The sequence below is a fragment of the Dermacentor variabilis genome, chromosome 3 (assembly GCF_050947875.1).
Source record: "Dermacentor variabilis isolate Ectoservices chromosome 3, ASM5094787v1, whole genome shotgun sequence".
NCBI lineage: Eukaryota > Metazoa > Arthropoda > Arachnida > Ixodida > Ixodidae > Dermacentor > Dermacentor variabilis.
This window is the reverse complement of record NC_134570.1, coordinates 98,867,190-98,890,218: the sequence shown is the minus strand read 5'-3', so window position 1 is coordinate 98,890,218 and position 23,029 is coordinate 98,867,190. Positions and strand designations below refer to the sequence as shown.

Sequence of the window (23,029 nt, the reverse complement as noted above, 5' to 3'; positions counted from 1 at the left end):
AATAATCGTAACATTTGCGTTGCTTAGTTCCCTGAAACGAACGATGTCGAGACGAGGCGATGTTTACCTCCGTAAGTTCGTATCTGCCGCCATTACCACGCTGCGCGTCCCGCGCCGCCCGCGCACCGGAGAGTACTTGAGTAGGCGCAGCGCGCCACAAGATGGCGCTAGCTGCTTCATGCGCGTCGGCCACAGTCGCTCCGAAAGAGAGAGAGAGAAAAAAAAGCAACAAGCAAAGCGGCGCGGTGGCGCCCGTCCCGCACTCAGTCTCTCTCTCTCGCGATAGCAGGCTGACGCCACCGAAGCAGCGTGCAACCAACGTGACCAACGGTACAACCCAGTTCGAAGATGGCGCCGACAAAGCTTAAAGCTGTGTAGCTTGACACGAAGATGGATATTTTGCAGGACTCTCGACGCGGCTTCAAGGTGAGCGCCCTCGTGAAGAAGTATGAGCTCGCCCAGTCGACGATATCAACCATCTTGAAAACCGGGAGCACCGCGATTGTGAAGGCAGGAGCTATCAGCGGCCATGCCGATCAGCGGAAAAGGGTTAGAGACCCTTTGTACGCCGATGTTGAAGAGGCGCTTTACCAGTGGTTCATCTCAACCCGCACGCATAATGTGCCTATTAGTGGGCCAATACTTGCCACCAAAGCGAAAAACTTCGCTTTTCTTCTGGGACGGCCAAATTTTGAGCCTGGGGGAGGCTGGATTCAGCGCTTTAAAGAGCGGCATGGAATCGTTTACAAAAACGTGGTAGGGGAAGCGGCGTCTTTGGACACAGAGGCAAAGCAGCAGTGGCTGCAGACAAAGCTGCCCAGCATGCTGGAGCGCTACGCGGAGAAAGACATATATAATTGCGACGAAACTGCTTTGTTTTTTCAAATGTTGCCATCGAAGACTCACGCTCTTAAAGGAGATCGATGCCACGGCGGGAAGCACTCGAAACTTAGGGTGACCGTGTTGCTGTGCGTTAGCATGGACGGGAGCCATCGTCTCAAGCCTTTCATGATCGGGCGATCAAAGAAGCCAACGTGCTTTAAGAATCAGCACATCCCGGTCCGCTATCGCAGCAACAAGAAGGCGTGGATGACCCGCGACCTGTTCGAAGAATGGCTGCTCGAGTTCGACAGTTTAATTGAAGGCCAAGGAAGAAAAGTAGTGTTGCTACTTGACAACTGTAGCGCACACAGCGTTAACCCGAAGCTAACATCTGTAGAACTGATGTTTCTGCCTCCGAATACTACGGCAGGCCTTCAGCCGTTGGACGCCGGCGTGATCGCCAACTTTAAAGTCCTGTATCGGCGGCGCATGCTGGAGTGGCTAATTTTAGCCATTGACCGCGCAGCTCCGGGAACGTCGGGTCATGCAGATGGGCCCCCTGACCTGAAGATCAGCCTTTTGAAAGCCGTGCGCTTCGTTTACGGTGCATGGTATGAAGTAAAGCAGTCAACCATATACAACTGCTTCAAAAAGGCGGGCTTTGTGCGTCAGGACGAACTTCCCCAACCCACTGAGACCAACACGGTGGAAGCCGCTGACATAACTGAGCTCTGGGAGCTCGTTCCTACTGGTGACACAGGTGGTGCGTCGATGGAGGAGTTTTTGACTGCAGACAGTGCTGCCTCGTTCTGCGATGAGGTCACCGACGAGGCGATCGCCGAAGAAGTGCTGTCTCGACAGACGGCAAAGTTGTGCGACGGTGGCGACGGCAGCAGCGACAGTGACAACGAGATTGGCAGTGGCTCCTTGACCCCGACCACGATGTCCACGCAAAGTGCACTGTCGTCGATCGACTCCTTAATTGATTTTATGCATGCCAAAGGATTGCCACCAGTGTTCGCGCAGCAGCTGGAATCCATGCACACCACGGTTGTGAAGCTGAAGCTGCCGCAAAAGCAAGTGCACATTTCGAACTATTTCGGCGCGCCTAACCCTTGACACGGTCATTGGCGCTACAAATAAAGTTTGTTTTTCACAGCCGACTTTCTACATCATCTATTCTTTAGAGCAAGTAGCGAATTCGAGTTCGGAGCTGCAAAGGTATATTCCGCTTTTTTTTTTTTTTTAATTTCTTTATAACCAGTCCAGATATAGCGATCATCGGTTATAACGATCATATTTTTCGTCTTTCTCGATATCGTTATAAGTGGACTGCACTGTATTCAGCTTATCGCCGAGCGACAGAACTGTCCGCTTTCGGGACATTGTACGTCACGTTGCTAGTCACTAGGATTACAACGAAGAACACATACGATAAACTTAGGCCTCTCTGAGCAACCTTGTTGGCGATCTGCTGCTGGGAAACTGGAAGGAGAGAAACGCTTCCCCAACGTGACAAGAGGCGACGCCGCCGAGAAGGGAGGGAGAAAGTAATTGTGGAGAGATGGAACGGAGAGACGGAACGAGGAAAGAGATCTGCGACACTTTTCTTTTGTCCGCCATTCCGTCGCACGCTTCGCAAGGGTCGTCGTATAATGTGGGTCAGGCGTAAAATTGTGTTGGATAGCCGGGATTTTTAATGCACTGCTTCTATGGGGACATCGCCGGGACTGCGCTAATCTGTCGTAAAACCCGGATCGTCGCAAAACCGAGGGACATACAACCAGGGTTCCACTGTACGCAATAAAGTTTTGTGGATCCAAAATTGCTGCACTGTAAAACACGCGAAGTGACACTTCTGTGAACGGCACTACTTGCGTAGCTTTTACAGCATTGCCTGCTAAGTACAAATTAGAGCGTAGACTCCTCAGATCTTGCACTGACGAACTCTGGCCTAAACACAAACTACTTAATAACAGAACCATTAGAACAAATGAGACAAGATAGACTCGCCTGTCGAGGGCACCCTTGCTCCAGGAGGAGAGGCAGGTTGGAGACTAGTGGTTGGGCATAGGGCCACAGCTGGGGCAAGGGCATCGTGTTCAGGCGGTCCAGCTGGGACATCAGGTCGATGGGGCACTTGTGCAGGCGGCTGAAGGCTGCGCAACAATTAAGGAGACACACAGTTATTTCATCTGGAAACGGCAACACTATGATGCTCGAAATTACAAGGAGGCATAATCCAAACACAAAGGAAATGCATTGATTACACTATTCTCCTTACACTCTGCACAGTTTCAGCCTAAAATGGAAAGTGAACCTCTGCGTTTTACGTTTTGCGGGGTCACAAAGCACAGCAGTGCTCATCAATACACCAACTGTCCTTTGTCATGTCAGAGAAATGCCTAAAGCATTTCTGAGAGGTTCAAGTGCTTTCACCTCTTCCATACTGGCACTAAAAGAACTGTGGTTTTCTTGTTTCCTAATTCATTCCATCCGTATTGCTTTTTGTAGTTCTCACAACACAAAGAAACCAGATCAGGTACAACTTCCACTGAGGAATTTCAGTAATACTACACTGGTAAAAAGGCCATGTTTTCCGACCCAAGATTGGCTTTACACTGTATGCAATCAGTTCTTAGACGTGTATCTCACGAACAGCTGACGCACGAAATCGTCGAACTTCACCATGACACCAAACAAAAAGGCCACAATATTATTTTCCAGTGGTTACCCAGCCATTGTGGGATCAGTGAAAATGATCATGCAGATAGAGCTGCCCGAGCGTCACATTAAGAACGCAGCGTTTCCGTACCCTTTTCCAGGACAGGTGTTGCTAGGCAATTTCGTCACCTGGCTTGCACATTCTCATTAGCAGAGTGGAACACCCCAAATATAAGGCGCACTAGGTTACACGAACTGAACCCTTCACTGCAGTTGCAACCTCTACCTGGGCTTCATTGACATGAGGCATTGCTTCTCTGCCGGCTGTGGCTGGGAGTGGCCATCAGATTGGAATGACCAACTGTGCTGCGTGAGAGACATGTGGCAACCAAGAGATCATCGAGCATATATTGTGCCACAGTCGACGAATTCAGTCGCAAAGGCAAATACTCTCTATCACATGCATATGCATGAGTTTCAAGGCCATTCAGGCATTACTGAACTTTTTAAAAACAACGGGCTTGGATTGCAGACTTTGAGCATGCCAAATTGCTTGCGATATGTTCTACTCCTTTTTTCTATCGTCATCGTCACCCACCATGCACCTCTTCCCTCTTTCTTTCCCTCTTCCCCTTCCCCCAATGCCGAGTAGCTGGCTAGAGGAATATACCTCAGGCCGACCTCTCAGCATTTCATATCATTAAACTTCTCTCTCTCTCTCTCTCTCTCTCTATCACATTGCGACAATTGGACAATCAGCCGTAGTCTGTGCAGGCGCTACTCGAATACCGTCCCTATCGCTCGTCGGCCCACAAGGCTGTGAAGGCACTTTTGTGTTTTTTGGGGCCACTAGGCCTGTGTGAGCGCCTTTGACTTAGTGGTGCCCTCCATGCGCATGCGCGAACTCATTGCATTCTTCCTTCCCTCCCTCCCTCCCTCTCTCTCTCTCTCCCCTCTATTCCCCTCTCCTACCCCCCCAACATAGGGTAGCTAACCAAACATTTTTCTAACAAGCTTGGCTTATTTCCCTTTTTTTTCCTCCTCCTCCTCCTCCTTCAGTAATACCATATACAAAGGTGCCACCACAACTTCACTTGTGTAGATGATGCAAAACCTCTCCTCTGGTGTTGCATGTAAATGTGCAGTATAGCCACAAAGATAGTGATGGCACTTTACAAAGTCCTTGTATATTCAAATGTTTTTTGTAGTAACTATATGATGACATTGCAGCTAATCTCTGTGAGCTTTGTGACACCACTGCACTTTTGTACTAAAGTGGGCCACTTGATCTTTTGGTTGCACTTACAACAGCCATCATGGCAAAATTAAAGGGGCTATGCCTGGTTTGCATGAATGCGACAGTGTCACATCGAATTTCTAGCACATCGCATTCATGTAAACAGCGGTAATGTACTGGGAAGGCGCGTGTAACCATTACAACCATTACACCAACCATTACAGGCGCATGTAATGCGCTGGGAAGGCGCATGCGCCAGGCGAGGGTAGATTTACGGGCATGAGTCAACTCACGCGGAGCATGTAAACGCAGGGTTGTTGCATTAGGAATTATAGAAAGGAATCAGCTGTGGGACTGCCGCGCTGGTGAAGGTGCGAGACAGCAGTGCCCGAAGCAGAGGCAGGCTGCACTTCCCACATATGATACCATGTGGCGCTACGTTCTCGCAAGAGTTAATGCGCTACATGTAAACAGCGTCGCATCTCCTTTCCCCGGCGCACTTGGAAATGCGATGCGCCGCTGTCGCATTCATGTAAACAGGGCTTATGACACCTAATTTATTTGCTTGAATTGTGTGGTACATGTTAAACTGTACGCATCCAACGGCAATCCGGCAAAACTTTAGTGCATTTGGTATGGGGGACAATTCGTATTTGAAGTTTTTCACATTGAAGTTGAACCGTATGGCAGTCTGGCAACACCGACGGGCAACGAAATGAAGTGCGTTGTGCAGTCAATGTGTGTGGTACTATACGCATGGTTTCATTTTCACCTGTGCATCTTGGCAGTAAGCCCAAGACAGATTTTACAGGTGTTCTCTCATTTGTGCTCTTTTTTTTCGCACGAGTGAAACAATTGCAGTCACAGTGCAGCAGTGGCACCGTTGCTGTGCCCTTGGGTGCCACAGCCTGTGGAGCAAAGGGAGTCTGGTGTAGCATGAACATGGTCTTGGCATGTTGCAGAGAGCAGACAACGCAGTGATGGCCCCACACTTCTTGGTGCCACCCAAGCCATCCTGAAACGGCGGTCGCCATTAATGGGAGGAGCTTGGAGGCAGTGATTTCAAACTGTAATTTCTGGTTAAGATGTGTGGCGACAGCCCAATTTCTTCGTGCGTATAACCATACTGAACTCTCTCCTCTTAGTTACCATAATAAACTGAGAATAGTTGGACAAGCATGTCACGGCCAGTTTTACTTAAATTACGGCATACGGCGTCCCCAAGCAGCCCAATCGACTATGAGGGACAACACAATTGGGGGGCTCTGGGCTAGTTTCTACCTGGGGTTCTTTTAACAGGCACCTACATCTAAGCACATGAGCGTTTCTGCATCCCACACCCATCATGGTGTGGCTGCAGGGACCAGCGATCAAACCCATGACCTCTTGCTCAGCAGCACGAGGCCATTTCCAGTGAGCCAACAAAACGGGTATTGTGGCAAAGAGGCAAGGTGATGCGAGACCAACTAACCCTGCGCAAGGCTGGGCACAGTGCACGGTGCCCTTGGCCCCAACCGTGGGCCAAAGCGACGGTGCGGCAGGGCGGTGACAGCAGCAGCACTTTCGCCGCGGAGCCAATCGTCCACCATGCAGAGATGCGGATGATGCGAGGCCAGCAGGCGCAGCAGCGGTGGGAAGAGGCCCGCATAGCGTTCCTCCCGTTGTGCCCGCATCACTAAATATCGGATGGGCAGCTGGGACAGCAGTTCGGCCCCGTACCGCTTCACCTGCACGGCCAGACGTAATGAATGAATGCAAATTTTGAACATTTTGCCCTAAGGGCTATTACACAAAGAACTCGCCCATCCCCACTCTGCACTGGAGTAGGAGTGGAGTATGTGGTGCCTCCTGGGCATGGTGGCGGAAGATGCAGGCTGTGATGACATCCCTCCGTAATGTGTGAGCAGGTGTGTGTGTGTACGCGGTAGCGGGCGGCGGTGTGGAAGTTGTAAGGTGTGGAAAGCCCAAGTTAGGCCTAATAAACCTGACAGTCTCCTGATTTCTTGATGCCCTCAATAAATCAACATTCGGTTAATGCGGACATTCTTTCAGTCCCGTGAAATTCGAATGAACAAGGTTTTACTGTACAATGCCTCACACACGTGTGATTGGTCAGCGATCTATCGCTTTTGTTCTTTGGTTTTTCTTACTTGAAATCTAAATTAAATAGAGGAGTGCCATCCCTTTTTTCTTAATTGCCCGCTTCAGGTGCTGTGTGCACAAGTGTACATGCCAAGATAGTGCACCAATACCGAAAGCACAGATGAATATAGTAATGTTTAAAATGTGATTCATACATCTTAGAACATTTCAGACTAGACCAGTGCTGCAAGTCTCCATACTATGCGTAAAGCGTTTTAGTAAAACAAACTGGAAATTTAAATGGCTGGGTGTTTTACTCCCAGTGTCAGTATGCTGTCATGCAACGGGTTTACTTGTTTTTCACAATATTTGACATCAGGAATAGCTTTCAAGTGGCTGGAGAAATATTTTCCAAATATGCTAAACATGAAATATTTGATGTTCTCATATCTGATGTTACTGCAGAGAGTACTCACATGGAGTCCATATTCTGTAAGCTTGGCAAAACTCACTGAAGAACTGCAAATTCTTTACTATTCCGTAACTGCACGCATTACATGACTCTGAAGATGCAAGAAATGCGTTGAAACTAAATTTTTGACGGACAGCATTAATTGGCACCTGAAGAAGGTTATTCCTTTATATTCCCATGCTTAAATAAAGGCTACTACACCTATCAAGTGCCGCAAGAAAAAAATACTCGTAGGCTTCACTACCTCGGGGAATCAAACACACCTTGCGACCAGAGGACACAATCGCCTTCATGTTGTTGAGCCGGGTGTCCTCGTATAGCAGTAGGTAGTACAGCAGCAGCAGCTGAGGTACCGTCATGTCACCATTGGCATCTCGGGAGCTCGAACCTGCAATGGAAGTAACAAGGAATAAATAACATTGAATTGGACAGGCACATCATATTAAGGAAAGACTAAAAGGCAACCATAAATCAGTTTCGTCTGGTGAACTATCATTGCAACACCCCATCCCCATTTTTTTATGGCAGAAAAGGGTTGGTAATTAGCAGAGAAAATGAAAGGCAAAGTTTCTTATTTTGAATTTCGTGCCCATACGGCCGTGCCTGTACACCATTGCAATACCTTGAGAGAGAAGAATAAGGGAAGCTGCGGGGCTCCTATTTTTGTTAGTTATGACCACATGAAGCCAAGAGAAAATGAAGCCAGAGAAAGCATAGGGGAAATTAAATTTGAGACTTTGTTTAAATGTAATATTAATAAGCAGGAGGGAAATGAAAGCAGATGAAAGGACAACTTGCAGGTGATGGAAGTCAAACCCCTGGCATCTTTTGCTTTACGTGAGCAATACTTTGCCACTAAGCTACAGCAGTGGCCATCCTCTCGATGCAAAGGGGCACGCGTGCTTGCGAAACCAAGTTGCGAGGTGTGTTCACTGCCGAACGCCAATCACTATCACAGCTCTTTGAGATGCATGTGATGCCCATCTATAGTACTGCTGCAGGTGTGACAGTTAACAGCTCTGTTCCCTATGGAATTAAACACTGAAACAGTAAACGCTACCTAAATATCCTTGCTGTAAGAAATATGCGCCTTGAAGTGCATTTTTTCTTCAATAAATCGAGGAGCTTTCTTGTAGCATTTGGCTATTCACATAAATTGACAATCATTGTCAATGATTTCACGACACATATATATTTTTTTCAATGTTGTCTGTATGGGCTGTTTTTTAAGTTGAATTGAATTCAGGGTTTTACGTGCCAAAATCACGATTCGATAATGAGGCATGCCGCAGTGCGGGACTCTACATTAATTTTGACCACCAGGACATTTTTAACGTGCCCCCAATGCATGGGACACGGGCGTTTTTGCATTTCGCCCCAAATGAAATGCGGCTGCCACAGCCAGGATTTTTTTCCAGCGACATCGTGCTTAGCAGCACAATGCCATAGCCGCTAAGCCATCGCCGCGGTGGGTCGCTTTTTGGGCAGAAAAGTTCTTGAAAGTCACTGGGTTGGGTCTTTGGTTCCATTAGAATGCAATGTATTCCTTGTTTATTAAGCATCTATTAACTAGCCTTAAGACGACATTGATATCTAAGACACCACTAGGATATAGTGGTGGAATTGAAACGTGCAGTTGCCACCTGTCTTTTGTTCTTTATTTCTTGACTTACTAAGCCTCGGCCCATAGTAAGAGCAACATTGTGGTATTCAATAACTCAAAGTTGACAATCGAGCGCAACTCTATATTTCTCGTTACTGTCCTTTCAAGATATATTGGCAAACTGAACTATTGGAATTTCAAATTCACTATGTCAGCCATACTACAAGTTTGGTAGACCGGAATTCAGGCTTGCTGGCAAAATTACGGGCATTGGTCACATCCAAAAAAATAATTGGCTGATTTCTCTTTCAAGGGAATTGGTCATAACACGAAAGTGAAATGTGCATTCTAAGAACCAGTGGAAGCTTTGCTGCACATTCACAGGTACAAGTCTACAAGCGTGCACAGTATTTTATTACGTTACAAATTATTAAGATGCCTAATGGAAACATACGGACTGCGCCACCATGGAGCCAAATTTAATGGCCATTACCTTTATGCACGCCAGCTAACATAACCCTCAGAATTATTCTCGCCAGTCATTTGGTTTTGCTTTAAAGGAGCCCTGAACCACTTTTTATCGAAGTGGAGAAAGGCATTTGAAGTGAAAGTAGGCCCCATTTAAGAAATACTTTACCACAAAGAGTACTTCAATGCATTCAGCAAAAGCAGAGTTATTGGCAATCAAACACGGCCTCCGCTGTGCTTACGCTCCTTCTTCAATGCCTTGCATTTCAAAGGCTATATGGCACAGTGGGGCATGCCCATAGCGCTCCGGCTTCTAAATGTCACCGTGGCACGCATTAAAAATTTCATTTTGTATGTTAACATAGGCGCCACGACTTTCTCGTTTGGTCCCTGCAATGCGCTAAACATAAGCCGAATGCAGTTGTTCTCAGCGAGCAGCAGTGTGCTTAGCCAGTGGACTCATGGCGGCACCCCACAGAGGGCACGGTATTTACGTCCTGTAGCCGACCGCAGCATGATGTCGGCTATCGTCCAATTGCAGGCGTGTAAGACAACAAGGAAATAAATCATCCGATGACACAATAAAGCATCTAGAAGAGTGTGAGGACAGGGCCTTCTGTTCAAAAGAGAGAGTTTGAGAGAATATAGTGACTTCGCAATCCACGTGCTAGCTCTACACACCGTGTACGACAGCAAAACTTACTTGGCCGAGATGTTCAAAGTAGTGCATGCTATGCACGGACTATGTTATTTCATCAAGCCTTAGGGGTCGTTCAGGGCCCCTTGCACAGTTGCTCATGTACTTTTCACGTGCTCACTAGGTATGAACAACAACAGCGAAACATTTCATTTGCGGCATACCCTTTAATTACAGTCAAAACCCGTGATAATGAAATCCCATGGCTATGAAATTTTCGCAGCAAGGAAATATTTTCGTATCCCCGGTGAACACCCATAGGATTCAATGCATTTTGTACCTCTCGGCAACGAAATGTTGCTATACTACAATCCTGCATCAACTAAATTTGCCGGAACGCAACCCCACATATCACCTACTCGCGCAAGGCGAGCAGGCTCCAAAATGTGCTCAACTGCTATTGCTTTGCACTAATTGCGTAAAATACCACCACATTACGCTTGCATGGGTGCCACCATTTTTGTTCACAAAAACAACCAAGTGCCAGAAGTGACCGCGTCTGAAGCGATCATGCCGGAAACACATCATCACCGCCATCTTGTTCATTGATGCCCGTTTGAAGCGACACATATGTTGATACCGACACGTGATGACAGTTTTTGCACAGCTAATGCGGTGCGTAGTGAGAAAAATGCACCAAAAACAAGCAAATACACGTCCCACCGACATGGAATTGTTTATGGCGCTCGAGATGGCGGTCGTAGCGTGGAGTGGCACACATCGCGCTGTGATTGAGTGATTGTCCGGGAGTATGCATTCCTTGTGTCAAGAACGCTGGTTTCGGTGCCGCCTGACAGGCATCACGTGGAGATTCGGTGTCGGACATAAATTTCAGCTAAGGGGCCGTAATCTCGATTGACTTCCTTTGGGTATACAAGATATGATCACTTTCGCGCTCTGCAAAGGAAGCGTTCGTGTTTACCGGTGACAGCGTGTGCTGGATAACTGCTTCTGCGTGCGTGGAGCGCTGTTGCTCTGCGTACAGTGCCGAGTTCTGCAAGCTTTCCAAAGTAGGCTAACGAAATTTCGTCAGTAAATTTATGTTTTGCAACGCATTACCTATCTGTGCTGTCTCATTTCGCAACAACGAAATTCTCACGAAAGCGAATTTTTTAGCGTTCCCACCAATCTCATTATTGCGAGGTTCAACTGCGTATTGTTTCCAATGACAGTGCAGGCAGCCATCACACAAAAGACCACAGTAACCATTATTTGCCAGGTGTGACATGTTCAGCGGGAGTGCCAGGATATTTGCATGATGATGATTGTGTGATGCACGTACATGGAACAGTTTTTCACTGAAGCTCAGCAGAGAACATGTTTGTGTTATGATTGAGCACCACACTGTGCAATGTCTGCAATTTTGTGTGCCATCATGTGTTAATTCTTGGGTAAGGTAGCAGTGGCATAACAAGTCTGAATAAGCACACAGGTCTGAAAAACGAGGCGTGTGAAAAATCAGTCAACTGACATCTTTGCAATCAGAATACACATATTTTAGCCATATTCGAGCAAGAAGTTTACTTCACTAGAGCCAATATCGTGTTTGATCTAGCATTTTGTGACACTAGAGCAGGAAAATACCTCAGTGAAATAAAGCATGACCAATCAAATTTTATGACTGCTTTGCAATATACATACTCATTATAACATTCCACTGTATTAGCAGATGTCTGGTGAATCCATGAGATACTAAACAATGTTTCTTAATCTGTTTAGTTTACCAGAGATTTAAGCCTAGCAAAATTGGTCAGAGGCTGCAGCATCACATCTACAGATTGACAAAAAATGCAAGATGCGTCTTACAATTCTTTCTTTTTCTCACAATCTATTTGGGGTGCTTGTCACAAGATGGTCAACGTAACTATTATTTTGTCTTCTTTTACATAAAATTAAATTATTTCTTTTAGTGTTGTGTAAATGATGCGGTATCCGGTCGTGAAGGCACAAAATTCTTTTGTGCACCCTTTGGTGACGAACAAATTTGATTGTCTGATCAGCATTATCTTCGCATCATATGGCATGCAAACATGTGACAAGTGTCATAAGCCAACATCCCATCACAGGCACCGTTCAAGGCTTCTTTGTTAGTGGTTATCAGGAGACGTAAACCATTTCCTTATTGCTTTTAGAAATTATTATCTATACGACCTGAAATTATTATCACCTTGAATGTTCTCGCTCTTCATTATCATTTCTCTATGTATGCTGGCGTCACCAATCGAACATTCTGCTCATGATGAAGTGCATTGGCACCAGTGGCCAAATCATTCAAATGAAAATGTGGTAGGAGTGCGCGAATACCAGAAATTTCGAATGCGAATTGAATTGTTCTCTCTATTCGATTTCTAATCGATCTGAGAGTTCACTATAAGAACTTGTCAAATATTCTTTTTGTTCCAATACTAAGGGGGAAAAAAACATTTTTGAAGTGTACAGGAGGAAGGACTGATGCAAGTGGAAAGTCTTTCAAACGGTTCTGCTGCAAGAGAACTGCAGTTGTTGCGCAGACCGACAAGTTCGCGGGTGAACCCATAGAGGAAATCATTTATGCACAGTTTTCAGTTAGATATGCATGTCTCACCTTGACAGCCTATGGATTTTCTTTCCAGCTTTAGGCAAATCCACCGTATTTGCACGAATCCACCATCATTGCTTATCAGGAAGTGTTGGCAGAGCCCATTTTATTGAAGGTTGTCATGGGTTCATCTTGAGTGCTCAGCTACAATCACTTTGCAAGATAACATACCTTGTGCGAGATTTTGTGAGACTGGACACCGGATGCGTCGGCTTATACGGCCGCCAGCGTTTCTGACGCTGTGCCAAGCTCACTATCTGCGCAGAGTGCCAGGAATGCTCTTGGCCCTATATTTCAGAAAGGCTAATGAAGAGTCATGTAAAATCTTGTGAAAGTGATGATAGGGACGAAACCACTTATAACAATGTTCAAGTGCCACGAAAACTCCATTGTTATATCCGGGTTGCATAAAAAGATCAAAATAGGGGTATGGCAGAGCTGATGTGAGAAAACTACAAAGGTGGGGAGGCCAGTGCCCCTCCCCACCACCTTTCTTCATCCGGCTGCTTATTGTGCTCACTCGTTTAACTGTTTCCTGGGCGCTCCAATCGCGTGCAACAAGCCACAGCTGTCGGCATTAAAGAATGGCACTACTATAATAACTGCAAGGAGGGGTAACGGGCGACAAGCGATATGCGAGCACCGCCGGGGCATTGCTTTGGTGGCCCCTTTAAAAAATGGGAGACGGTTGCTGCGGCAGCCAGTCAGCTTGAGAAATCCAGAAGAAATGCTGAGGCGAGCTTGCCACAAGCTCCTCACCATGTGCTTCTCACTGGCTAGCATGAGAAAACCCTATGCCCGTCAGCCTTGCATGATATATCGCGTCATCGCCGGCAGCGGCGCCGTCGCTATCTGATGCAAACATTCTCGACGATCACCTCATCGGTTAGAAGCACTTAGTTTCCAAATCTATAGCCGTGCGCTTTCTTTTCACCCGCAACGTCGTGCATTGCCGATGATCAGCGGGTGCATCAGCCATCTTCCGTTTCGGCGACGAGTCAAACCAACTGTTGGTCAAACGAGGCTGAGAAACCACAGGGCCAGGAACAATTTCGACGCAAGCAACAAAGACGAACGTGAGTGATTACGCCGTTTGCAGAACAGCGCCATGACTGCGCTGAATGAGAAGCCAGCGAGCAACATGTGAGCAATCTGCGAGCAGCGCAGCTGGCGCGATCCATTCGCGTTTCGGAGAGTGGGGTGGCTTAGAGCTATGAGCGCTTCCTGTGCGTGTTCAGAGGGGTGGAAGGGCGACGGGAGAGAGGCGCGCAGAGACGGCTGGAAAAATTAGCGCACGGTGGCTGTTGAAGCAGCAGCCCGTCATGCAGTGGCTCGAATTGCCCGTTTCCTTTTTTTTTTTCTTTTCAAGGATTTCGCATTTTACTGCCTTTTGACTCGGACACCCAGCAGCCTGACATCATCATTATAACCGATAATGTGGCATCGGGGCATTGTAGTAAGTGGGTTATTTCACCATGGAAAACATACAAAAAGTTGATGGCGCAGCAGCTTCTCGTTGTCATAACCGATATACAGTCGCCGACCGATTTTCCGGACTCAAAAAATTCGGACATGCTCGATTATTAGGTCTGCTTCGCGGCACCGCTATTCTCCCCATAGACCATAATTTATAACAACTGCCGAAAGTTCGGACACCTTGCAACCCCTCGTCTGATTTTTCGGACACTCCTTGAGCCGACTCGATCGAGAGCACCATGCACCGACTCTGACCAGTGCATGGTTCGACTTGCTGAATGCCATTTTTGTTTCGAACGGAGTCTCCTTGCTGCCCCACGAAATGGTGCTACTGCAAATCCCCGCTCATCATCATCGTTTCTGCCTGGTTCGATAGAGTGGCTCTACAGCAGTTCCGATTTCAGCTTAGTAAGCCATGTCAAGACAATCCAGCAGCTGATTTGTTTCTTTGCGCACGACGGCGACGACGCTGCGAGTAGACCACGTCTTTCGTTTGTGCGACTGGTGTCGGTATGGTGGTGTTTGCTCTGTGTGTTGTGTCGAGGCTCCGGTGATCCAACGCAGCATACAGAAACATCGCGTCAAGTGTCTAGTGGCGCCGACAGTGCCCGCGGAGACTGCACTGGGGAATGCCGGCAAGCGGGTGCCGGGAGGCCTAAGATTTGTCACCTTCCGCAGAATGTTCGCGAAAAATGTTCTGCTGAGACCTGCGCAGTGGTTGCATTGCGATTCCGGACACCGTCTCATTTGACAGTTTCACAGGTGCTGACACTGCTGTACTGACATGCGCAGAACCTGACGACGGCGGGATCAGTCGTTAGGTTTCTGCTGCACTGCTGGACGATGACTCTGAGTCGAAAGATGATGCACCATGTGCTACGCTGCCGTCGCATGCGGAGCGTGTACAAGCAGTGACTGTGCTTTCAGCCACCTATAGTGACCGTATGACCCTCCGAGATTCAGGCTTATCTGATTGCGTGTAAACGGAACAGCGTGCAACGGCGCGCATTCACGATTTCTTCAAGCCTACTGCAGAGCCCAAATAAGTGCGTGGAAATAAAAGGATTTCTTTTTTTTTTTCTTCTTAATCTGCTTTTTCGGACACCTGTTTATTCGGACATTTCAGCAGTCCCTGTGAGGTCCGAATGAACGGTTGGCGACTGTATTGTTAAAACCGGTATCCTTATAAGTGGGTTCGAATGTAGTACCTCTAAAAGTGATTGCTCAGGAATACTGTCTTGTGTGTTGGTATTTGTGGCCAACGAAATGCAAGTGGTGACGACGATACACCACCTTCATTATGACAGCTCAATTAAAAACGAAAGAAGATTCCCTTCTGTGAAGGTAAATTCTGCACGTCTCCTTTTTTTTATCGCCAACATGGGAACAAGCTACATTTTTCTTTTATACCGTATTTACTCGCATAATGATCGCACTTTTTCGTCCAAAAAATTGACGCAAATTCAGGGGTGCGATCATTACGCAGATTAAATTTCCCGCGAAAAGAAAACATTTTTTTTTTCCCATCCCATGTTTGCTGCGGGATGACAACGGGTCAACAAATAGGTGGCTGGGGCTGTATCAGTGCAGGACAGCAAAACGAAATGGCGGCCGACGGTGCAAGCCGAACATGATTTTTTTGTCTTCTCGTGAGTACATTACGGGCATTGAAACAGTTTCTTCCATATCGGTAATGAATAATATTGTTACTATGGGCAAGTTTGTGGCAATAACGTAGCCATGACCACTTTGAGGGGACAGAAACAGAGATGGGTGCGCTTAGCTGCCAGTGACTGAAACCCATGGAGGGCACGCTGCGGAAACTGCGGCATTTGTCTTCGCTACTATCTTAATATGGCACGCTTCCGCTATGGGTGGGCAAATACCTTAGCTGTGTTACAAGCGTCGTCGCGTGTTACAAGCGACTTCTAACATATCGGTGTAAACGTGGCTACTATCGTTGCCGCTCGCGATTTGTTGCATGCCCACGAGCGTAGACGAGAAGAATCGAAAAGCGCCTTTTTTGTTGTTGCTGTTGACCACAATTGTAATAAAACCTACAAATAATAAAGCCAATGCAAGTTTGGTTGTAGCTTTTTTTTCATGGAAGTGCGGGAAGTGATGAAAGGAATGAAATGGGACATCTGCCTAAGAATGTTCAGTGCGTGCAGACTGCTTGGTATGTCTTGGAAGAGTCGTTTGCGTAGCATTCGACAGCATTCGACAGATGGTAAGTGTAATCATCATTAGCTAGGCTTGGCAAACTACATATCGCTGTGGCAAGTTCGGGGTACAATCATTACACGGGAAAGGAAAAAAATATAATTTTGAAGATAAAATTCAGGGGTGTGATCATTATGCAAGTGCAATTTTATGCGAGTAAATATGGTAATTCAGGTGTATGTTACATTCAGACGCACTTTTATCTATTTATTTTAAGCCCACAAAAATTGGGTGCATTATATACAACATTATATGTATAAAATAATGTAAATATGGCTTTTGTTGCCAAACCAACTACACAGGAGCTTTTATATTTTACTTTGTTTAGAAGTGATAAAATATTCCATAATCAATTCAATATTCGAAGTCCGTTTCTTTCTCTTTAGAAAGTTCGTATTTAATTCAAAATTTTCACTACTACCACACCCATAGAATGTGGGCAGGTGCAGGCTATTAGTAAAGCATACATGCTGATTTGAGATAGCAGCTGCACAACTAATGAAGTTGTACTCAGTTTTGGTAGGCACCCTCAAATCACACCATATTAAATGACATCCACAGCCAGCAGTGCAACACTTCATGCAACACACCAAGATAGACATGCATGTAGTACCACTCTCAGGATAAATTCAAACACGAACAATTCGGAAACTGCTCCAATGTGTTGTTCGGTTTCCAAGTTCACTTCCATTTGCGAAAGTGCCTTAATGTGACCTCGAAAACATACACTTGAGACTAAGTCACATGCTTAGAAACTGGCTATTGATCGATCACACAATGCACTTGCGTGTAATTATGCATAACAGGTGTTCTGATAAGTCATTTCCTGTTTGCATTTCAATCAACGCTGATGGAACATCCACACACATACACACACAAAACATACACATGCGGAACGGGTACGGCACATGCACGTGCAACACACACACAAACATACCTTGCTTGCCACCATTGGGGCCCGTGCCATCCTGAAGAGAAGTGCCGAACATAGATGCAATCTCTTCCTGAGACAGCGGCTCATTGGTCATCTCCTGGGCAGAGCTCTTGCAGCTGGGCACAATGACGGAGTTGACGTACACCTCAACCAAGGCCGGAAGGATTGGGTGCAGAGGGGCCGTACTGGCACAGATTTGCTTGAACACCCAGTCCTTGATGCGCACCTGCAGCCACAATGACACAGAACATTGGCGTGCGTTCAAATTTGCAGCAAGTCAGTCAGTCAAGAACTTTATTGAGGTCCTGAGGAGTTTTAAGCAGTTGGAGATCCCACGCGGGCAGCTCCTTGGGCTGAAACCGTAGGCGACGCCCAAGTCGGGATGGGAACGTATAATTTTTTTTCCCTGATCAGCAATGAACTCAATGGCAAACCCTTTTCCTCATGCAGTCGACTCCCATTAATTCAACCTCTGTTAATTCGACGTTCCGCTTAATTCGCATGTACTGGAAAGTCCTGGCAAAAAACAATACTTGTGATGGAAGGAAAACTCATTTAGTTTTAACACTAAAGCATGTTGCTTAGGTTCAACTCCATGGTACCCAATCTTGTGTGAAGCAGTTACTGAAAGCCTGAAAACACAAGAAATTCAGCACACGACCTAACTGATTCCCTTGGTCACAGCAGTGATGGCAGCAACCTGCACACCAGTGATGATGACAACTTGCACTGTAGCCTGGGCGACGTCTTTTTTGAGTATTTTGTCGGTGCCAACAATAGTGTTGAGGACATATGGGCAGAGTTTGTCCGTAAGGTAATGAGACTGGGTCTGGTAAAAAGAATTTATTGAACCGATCAGTACATATTATTAAAATTCTCCAAAATAGTTTCCTTGGGCATCAATACATCGCTGCCAATGTGGTTCCCATGAAGCAAAGGCTCCTTGGAAGTCAGCTGCCGTAACCTCAATCAGAGACTCTGTGACAGCCCATGCTATGGCGGGAAAATCGTTGAAGACAGTAACCTTTCAGGCTTCTCTTGGGCTTTCTTCTTTCTTTGTTCTCTTGAACTTCACTGTGTCATAGCCCAAACGCGACTGCCGTCCGGTGCGTTACTTAGCTTACAACTCCCACCACAAATCCCACCTCAAGGGAACACGCTACTGGCGATTGCAGTGTCATGCAGCAGGCAGTCTCATTACTTTATGGATAAATCTTGTTTTTATTGTATTACTGTACTGACAGTCTGTTGAAGACTTCCGACTATTAATCCAACCTATTGGATAATTAGACCAAGACTTGCTGTCTCACAAGAGTCCAATTAACAGGAGTCGACTGTATATATTTGTGTTTGTCTGTCCCCCCCCCCAGCTCACAAATACATACAGTTGACTCGTGTCAATTGTATATATGTATATATTTGTGTGTGCCATTACTGAACGAGCAAGCCAGTTAGCGAAATACTGCCTCGCGTAAGCAATGCCATGCACCACTCCGGGCAAGCCTTCTGCGCAAACGTGTACTAGGCTTTCCCTCAGAGCTTTTTCAATCACAGATTAGTGACTGATTGATTCATTGGGTCTAGCATCCCATAGCCTTACTGGATTTATGAGAGATGCTGCAGTGTAAGGTCCTGGACTAATTTCGAACACCTGGGGTTTTTAGTCCCAAAATATGTAAGTCCAAAAAATATAGATACGCAAATGTTTTTTGCATTCTGCCCATATCAGAATGCGGCTGCCAAAACTAATAATCGAAAACCATGACCTTCTCCCCAGCAGTCGGAAGCCACCGAGTCACTGTAGTGTGTAGCTGCTCTGACTACAGAGTCTACAGCATGCATGTTCTACGAGCGCAGAATGCATACTTGGAAATAGCCATGCTAACATATATTTGCATTAATATTGATGCAATGGCAGGAAAAGGACAAGAACACGAAGACACATGAAATGTACACCACCATATCTTTGGGCACAGCCAACTATGCCATTTTACACTCCTTAATCTACTCACCTAAGGGAATGACTCTGAAATTAAACCACACAATGTGCTGTACTTGCCTTGTGCTTGGTGAATGCCCTGCTCTTGAGCAGCTGGTAGATGCAGTGGACAGGAAGGAAGCCAGCAGTGTTGGCGTTCAGGTTCGGAGTCACAGCGACTTTGACTGCATGCGCTGTGACCACCTGAGCACGACAAAACAGAAACACATCGTCGGAAAGTACGCAGCACACGATAATACTGAGCACAAGGCACTTACGGGTAAGGTGGTTCTAGCAGAAAGAAAATGTGAAACTATAGCAAACTATGCTCAAGAAAATCCAGCAGTCCAGAACAAATCCGTACTGCAGCCACTGCCATATTTGCAGCATCTTATCAGACTCTTAGATATCTTCAAAGATTTTGTTCTCCTTTCTTTCCTACTTTCTTTTTATAGGTTATCCCTGTGATGACCTAATAAACTTGTCATATTAACCTGCATAAACCCTGCGACATCACTGTACCCATGCACCAATCTGGGCAGCTTGAATAACTCGCCTGGTCCGTGAAGAGCTCTTGAGTAAAGATAGTCTTCATCTTGGACAGGCTGTTAGGTCGAATGGGTATCTTCATGCCCAGTGTGGAGCACACCAGGTCGGCTATGGGCGTCAGCTGGTTGCTGTGGAAGTGGATCGCTATCAGCAGCAACATCTCTCCGAAGGAAGCACTCACACCACTTGTCCTGCAAGCAAAATAAATGAATAAATGTCTCAAACCGGTTCTTCCAGTGATAACAGAGGAGGCACTCCAGTTGGCTTTCACTTATCTGATAGAGGTTAGACAAACATACATAATCTGTTTGAATTAGATCGAATAACTGTGGACAATAACACTACAATCAATGCTTAAGAAAACGACAGCTGGTTTTCCCGCAAAGCTGTTACCTGGAGGTTGTGCTTACTGCGTTTTGAAGTGTGAAACTGGAAGAAAATAAGAGTAAAAATCTCTAGTTATATCTGAAACGTGGTTGCTAACTGAATGATGCTGATTATAATTATGTGCATATACGAAAGGCATGCAGTAAAACGCATTTTTTAATATTATTTGATGACATTCAATTTCCTGGAGCTCAGAAATATAAACACACACATTACAGAGCTTGGACAAAGCAAAATGCCAGCAAAAAACTTGCAGCTTGAGAAATGCCTGTGCAGTCAAACCTCTATATTATGAAACACAATTTTACGAAATTTTCAGTTTAACAATGTGCTTTCTATTTTCCAACACGCGTTCACAAATCTTTACGCACTGCAATCCTTGAAGCAACAAAGTGAACTCAACATTTCATCTGGCTTAATAAAGTTTTGGGGGAAGACAAAGAGAAAATATTGGTATGTCAGATTTCAATTAAGATGAATGACGCCACTGGCCTATTTAAGGGGGTTTGCTGCTCCCATAAACAAAAGGCGCGCTCAGCGGACTAGCCTACGATAAGCGCGTATACAAATAAAAACTGCATTTCTTCTTGCTCTCGAACAAATATGTTCTTCACATGAGTGTTTTAAGGGTTTTTGATTTACAAAAAAGTTCTCGGTTTAATGCAATAACTCTCAGGTTCCATCAAGTCAAGTAAGTTGAGGTTTCACTCCGTAACAACGACACAAGTGCAGCCCAACCTGCCAAAGTAGCTTTCCTCCTTCATGAGCCAGCGTATCCACTGGGTGGCCTGGCGCTCGTGCTCCTGGCTGGAGACCAGGGACGGGCAGGCCAGCAGCATGCACAGCCCAAGGGACACAAATCGAATGCCCGCTGCGCTTGGGGGAGGGTGTGACGTCAGCAGCTGCATCAGCACCACTATCTCGTCCTCTGTGAACCTGCACCATGAGGCACGAATCAGTGCGACCACGTGCACCAAGGGCAATATGGCTTGGCATCATATTATCGGACAAGTGCCGCGCACTCTCTCGAGATTATGTATAAAGAAATTCTTGCTGGAATTTTTGTGGAACCATAGTGGACCCCAACCAGAATTAAACATAGCTATAACCGCCTCCAATGTATAGCTGTAGTATACTAAGGTCGTCATCATCACCATCATCTCGTTGCGAAGTAAGCAACAAAAGAGGCACTTTCAACCAACGCTGTTGGATTCTCTATTTTGCAAAAAGGAAAATTTAAGGTTGCCAACCAAGTGAAAAATTATCATTTGATGTGAACAAGCAACTCACAGGTGTTCCAGTACGTCAAATAATTTTTCAGTTGGTCAGTGACCCGATTTTTTCACTTTTTGTGACATGTTACCTAACCAAACAAGCTTTCGTCGGACCCTTGGTTATGCATTCTCCATTCCCGGCACTTTACTGTATACCATAGGGTAATATGCACAGAGACAAAATTTTGTTTTGTTGATGACTTGGGGGGGGGGGGGGGCGAGGTCTCCACCAGTCAACTAAACTAGGCACGTTGGAATCGAGAGTCTTTAAGAGGAGCTTCGGAGCTGGCCCAATTTGAGAACTCCACATCAAACTACAAAGCAAAAGCCGACAAAAAAGGCGCAACTGACTTGAGGGCAGCGATGCCTCTTAGGGCGCAGAAGAGGCGCAGAAGGGCATTGGCCTGCACCACCCGGCAGTCGGGCAGGTCATGCTGCTCGAGGCTGGTCAGGAGCAGCCCCTGCAGCCGTGACAGCAGCTCCTCCCGCAGGGCCTGCAGGGTGCTGCCCTTGCCAGATTCTCCTTTCTGAAAAATTTGCGCAGAAATCATCAATAATGACTGTCAACGTAAGCAAATAACCGAACGCTTCATTATTAAAGGGCTGGTATGCTTGAAGGCATATACTTACTGCAATGATGGTATTTATGCAACGTATTTGTCTATGCATAATTCCATAGAGAGCAGAGCCATTAAACAGCACATCTGTACAGTAGTACAGCTGGATAGCACGCGCACCTTAAAGAGTGTTAGGCAACAGACGCGCCAGGCAACTTGGTTAGGCCAAGCATACGTACTATTAGCGTCAGCTCCTTTGTATCAGCAATGAAATTTGAACGTCCAAGCACCAACCAGTAACCACGAAACACGGGTGAAAGAGCCAAAGAAAGCTACTCACTTTAAAAACAGAAAGCATCACTGTAATGTTACACAGCAGCCAAAAATTTGTGCAACTCTCTCATCAGACCTACAGCACTCTGTCAGCACGTTCACCAAACACAAGTAAGCTGAATGATCGCCGAGAAACAGAAGGCAGAGACTGTACTTCGCCTCGATCCAGTTTTGCCTATCATTCTTTCCTCCCTTGAGCATTACCTTGGGCGTGACTTTGATGTCATCGCACTGCTACTATTGCAGGAACCGGTCACTCGAAAAGACACTGTTATCATTTCTCACAGTGAGTGGCCAATTATGGCAACAAAGGCAATGCAGCTTCGTCTGAGGCGACGACATGCGCACAAAGCACAGCAGAGATTTAGTGTCAGCTGCATTGCTGTGTTGCAGCAGCGAGGCGGCACTGGTGCAGCACTGGCGTTGGCCGCCGACTCAGCATTTGGATAAGTTACTAGCGGCCACGAGCACCACCAGATTTCAGCCTAATCAGTGCGTAACGGCCAGTAAATATTTATTATATTCATTCTGTAGAAAACTATGACTTCACTAAAGTGAGATTTTAAATGAATGCACTTCTGCCAGAGTTTCAAGGGAAATCACAGTTACTTTGTGATAATCATTAGTTTTTTTACAACCAGTTCCATTTTAATGAGAGCCGACTGCATTACCAGGTCAGACATCACTGACCAGGT

The 23,029-nt window shown here is 46.2% G+C and overlaps 1 protein-coding gene across 1 annotated transcript in view; it reads right to left on the bottom strand.

The window, feature by feature from the left end:
* IntS2 (integrator complex subunit 2) overlaps nt 1-23,029 on the bottom strand; it is a 59,289-nt gene that overhangs the window by 21,960 nt on the left and 14,300 nt on the right. Inside the window, exons 7-14 of the mRNA XM_075686029.1 lie at nt 21,796-21,971; nt 20,909-21,106; nt 19,791-19,974; nt 19,316-19,438; nt 17,260-17,482; nt 7,541-7,665; nt 6,195-6,450; nt 2,836-2,981 (exon numbers count right to left, since the gene is read on the bottom strand). Of these exons, the coding sequence (XP_075542144.1) occupies nt 2,836-2,981; nt 6,195-6,450; nt 7,541-7,665; nt 17,260-17,482; nt 19,316-19,438; nt 19,791-19,974; nt 20,909-21,106; nt 21,796-21,971 (1,431 nt within the window). The remainder of the gene's footprint in view (nt 1-2,835; nt 2,982-6,194; nt 6,451-7,540; nt 7,666-17,259; nt 17,483-19,315; nt 19,439-19,790; nt 19,975-20,908; nt 21,107-21,795; nt 21,972-23,029) is intronic.